The following is a 4195-nucleotide window of genomic DNA, read 5'->3' on the forward strand; positions in this document are numbered from 1 at the left end:
TGTGTGTTCTTACATCTTGACATTGCTGAAGCTTCTTACTGGCTTCATATTCAGGTGTAATAGTTTGAGGGAAGAAACACTTGGCCTTCATGTCCTCATAATCAGCTTTGTAGGTTTGCTTTTAAAAGACAGTGAAAGCAAGTGTAAATACACAAATAATTTTTTTTAAATCAAGAAGATGGAAATATACACATATATACATTAGGGTAACTTACATCATTCTTCAATTCTTCCACCTTCTGGCAGTGAACTGTAAATACATCTTCATAGCTACCAACATAATGACCCTTCACCTCATTTTCATACTTTTCTTTATAACGGATCTGAGGAAAGAGAACAATATAAACTTCAGATATGCGGAAATATCAGATGTTTGTAGCAAATTATGAAATCCTCACTCACATCACCGAACTTCTTCAATACACTGTCCATCTTGAATTTGGGAGTGTCGCAGTAATTGATGCTAAATCCCCGTGATTTCTCATAATTAGCTTTATATACTTTCTAGAAAAGGCAAAACAAAGGCATGTCAGCAATGAGTCAACAATTTGAGATAAACTTGATGTATTACAAGACTTGAGTTGTTTAAATTCTCAAAATAACATCATGAGAAAATGATGAGAGGAAATGCTTTATAATACTCATTTTGAACACTTTAGGATCATTTTGGTTTAATGTATGTGCCAAACAGTGGCCACACAGATAGAATTACATCCAATTATCAGGTCTGATCAATTTAAATGAGCTACATATTTACACTAACTGAGTAATAAAGCTATAATCCACACCATAATTTACTCATTAACACTATGACACCGAGCTCTGCTAAATATATCTTTTAGATTTTAGACAAGAACTCACTGTAACATCTTTGGTTTTGTCAATGTTGCCAGTATTTGTATTTTCTTAAATAATTTATTTCAGCTGCCTATGGCTATATTTATTATGCACAACCTTAGTAAAAACCTCTTAAGACCATAAACATTTAATTTCCTTAAGATCTGGATTAACATACATCACTCAAGATGGTTCCTGCATATCTCAGCTGTCTGAGAAGGGGGTTCTCTGTAGCAGGGAGAACGTTGTAATCGGACGTTGCTTTTTTCTTCTCATAGTCCTGCTTATATTTGACCTGTTGAGGTGGAAAAATGCATACAATAAATGACAAATGAATGGTTGTGAAACCGATATGAGTCATGGGTTCTTGTAATGTTTTTTTTTTCTTTTTTAAGTCAACACAAAATGTTCACAACAAGTCCAGTAAAATTGGTCTCTGTTTTGATTCTCATCCCTGGTTTCTTTTATAGCTACTGTAATACTCTGGATCTAATCCTGTTTTTTCATGTCCTCACTTGTGATGCAGGCAATGAGAAATTAGTAAGCAGGGATCAACAGAGATAACCAGATCAGACATGTGAATCTCTGGACTGACTCATGATCTGTTTTAAGAGTCATCACTGGAAGGTTGTTTCCATACAATGAGAAAAGATGTTTAAAAAGTATGTCTATTGGTAAGTACTACCTCACTTTAATTTTTAATTTGGAGTCAATGCACGAATGACAGAATGTTTTATAGCTAGTTTGTTTTTTACATTTCTTACATTTTCTAAAAAATAAAAACATTCCGCTTATGTCCAAGTTTAAATGAAAAAAAAACAAACAGATTTTCGTGTAGTATCCGATTTATAGACTCCATGATATGTGTGAAGAAAAAAAAGAAAAAGAAAGGAATGCAGATAAATTCCCAAAACTTACCGTACTTGCAGCTTCACGAGCCTTCTTATTGGAAGCGTATGTTGGTGTGTCTGTTTGCATAAAATAAATTTGGTCTTTCATATCTTCAAAATCAGCCGTATACTTTTTCTGGAAAGAAATAAAAGTGTGACACTTAGTTTTATACGATTCTAATATTAAGAATTTTGTATATTAATAATATGCATGTTTTACTTTGATAAATGCATTTATTTGAAATATTCTATCAGAATATGTTTTGGAAAGCATGATGGATTTCTTGCACTTACGTCGCTGATGTTGTCCATAACCATTCTAGCAACAGCGACATCAAAGTAAGGGGTTTCACACCATTTGCCCTTGACGTTCTTGTTGTAATCCTCATGATATTTAAGCTGTGAAGAATTAAAGAATTCTATTATTTCTATGGCTTACATTTCATTCCCAAAGACTTTTGCGAGCACAATCAATTTTGCAGGGACAGAAGATATTTAAATGTAATACTGTAGAATAAACCACTGAACTGCAATAGGTCTGATAGATGGAAACTAAAAAGGACCCTTTATTAACACTTCAGGAAAATGGAAATTGATTCAGAAGGCACAAAATTCAGGCAAGTCTTACATTACTACGAATGGCAAAGTTTTTCTTGGCCAGTTCAACCTCTGGGGGATCAGCCAGACATGTGTACTTTGCCTTGCGCTCATCATGGCCCTTCTTGTAAACAATCTGTGAAGGCGGTGCACAACAGATTTTTGACAACGCAACACAATTTAATGATAATTGTTTTACCTTTTCTTTAAGTTACGTAGTAAAATATAAGTAAGTTTACTCACATCACTGAGGACTTCTTGGGCCTTGGCCACCCTGCGCAGCTCTGGGCTGTCACTGTATGGATAGTACATGGTTTTATCCTCATCCCATGCCTCTGTGTACAGTTTCTGATGGGGATATTCAATCATCGTAGAGGGTGAATCAGCCAGTAATGACAGTATAAATATCATTTTAGTGCTTAAGACAGGAATCAGAGATCTACCTTGCTGTAATTTGCTGCATTCTTCACAGCAAGAACCAACTCAGGGGCATCAGGAGGAAGCAAGTACTTATCCTTAGTCTCATCCCATTTTTGCCTGTACAGAACCTAGAAAAGACATATGTAAAGAACTTATGTTATGACAATAAAAACACAAGGAAAGGAATCAGCATTACACTAGGTTGGGTGGTCACTGATGTGACACAAGCACTTACTTTGCTGATGAGGTCAGAGACGTGCTTCACGTGAGCAATCTCACGAGCCTCACCATCATAAAGGCTGGTGGTTTTGGCCTTCAGTCCTTCCATACGGTATTTCACCTGGGTTAGCAAAAATATTCATGGTTAGTAAAAATGTACAATATCTGCTAGAATTAAGAAGCATCTAGTTGTAGTTTATTAGGAGATCTAAACTAAGTAAGTAAAAAAAAAAAAAAAAAGCATCAGTTGAAACACCCCCACGCAACATAAAGATATTGCAAACTCAGGCACGTGCACACATAGACGTAAAAGGGGGCTTGAGCACCTGCCCTTTTTCTTCCTCGAGAGAAAGTGCCCTTTTTTCTGGGGAGTGTCTTTTTTTGATAAATTAATATATGTAGCTATATGTGCGTGTGTGTTTCTGTTTGCGCACAGCTTTCCCTGTCAAACTAATAAAAAATCAAAATATCAGGTTGGGTCGGGAAATGTTGAGTCGGGAAATGTTGAGACTGTCGAATTCCGACGCCCCTCCGCGCAGGCGCAGCACAGCAGTGAGTAGCACACATTGATCGGCACATGCGCATCAGGCAGAGAGCCGCAGAAGTGAAGCCTCCCTCCCTTTCCAGTTGTGTTTGTCTTGGTGTGGAGGTGAGTGGTGATGAACAAAAGACTAAAAGCTACCTGTGCCTCGAATTTACAGCTAATTACCCAAAAGACAAAAGGCAATTATAGTTAATTTGTCTTGCTAAAATCCATGACTCATGAGAGCTACATGATTCAGTTCACTGCATGATTCAGTTTATTAACATGCATTTAGAATGATCACAAAATTCAAGATATGGGGGCATAAATGTCTAATTTATATCATTTCATATAGTTAATCAGTATCGCGCGAAGACTGACGTTTTTTCCACCAAAAAGCAGCATGATTACAAATGTGATATTGATTTTATACAGCAGTTAAATAAACAAGTATTTAATATTAAGATACTTACGTTTTAGACACAATATTGACTGTTTTTGCTCTATTTCGCCAACAAATATGAGTCCAATTTGCATCTCTGAGCAACATGACGGTGTTTCGTTCCTGAATGAATCAACCGTTTAAATGATTCGGTTCAGTCGCAATGACTCACTTATTATCAGTGACTTGCTTCCACCTACTGGCGGTTTTAATTTCACATTAAAAGTATCTTTTCATTTTTTAAATAATTTCAAATATCAGTATTCA

At 36.0% G+C, this 4195-nt stretch overlaps 1 protein-coding gene across 4 annotated transcripts in view; it reads right to left on the reverse strand.

Annotated features, from left to right (window-relative positions):
• LOC107678501 (nebulin-like) overlaps positions 1-4195 on the reverse strand; it is a 51630-nt gene that overhangs the window by 40240 nt on the left and 7195 nt on the right. For all 4 annotated transcript variants that reach the window (XM_016474842.1, XM_016476311.1, XM_016474159.1 and 1 more), the window contains exons 7-16: positions 2980-3084; positions 2768-2872; positions 2568-2672; positions 2356-2460; positions 2022-2126; positions 1756-1863; positions 1016-1132; positions 403-504; positions 216-323; positions 14-118 (exon numbers count right to left, since the gene is read on the reverse strand). In XM_016474842.1, coding sequence (XP_016330328.1) covers positions 14-118; positions 216-323; positions 403-504; positions 1016-1132; positions 1756-1863; positions 2022-2126; positions 2356-2460; positions 2568-2672; positions 2768-2872; positions 2980-3084 — 1065 coding nt within the window. The remainder of the gene's footprint in view (positions 1-13; positions 119-215; positions 324-402; positions 505-1015; positions 1133-1755; positions 1864-2021; positions 2127-2355; positions 2461-2567; positions 2673-2767; positions 2873-2979; positions 3085-4195) is intronic.

This window comes from Sinocyclocheilus anshuiensis, unplaced genomic scaffold, assembly GCF_001515605.1.
Source record: "Sinocyclocheilus anshuiensis isolate Anshui unplaced genomic scaffold, SAMN03320099.WGS_v1.1 scaffold277, whole genome shotgun sequence".
NCBI lineage: Eukaryota > Metazoa > Chordata > Actinopteri > Cypriniformes > Cyprinidae > Sinocyclocheilus > Sinocyclocheilus anshuiensis.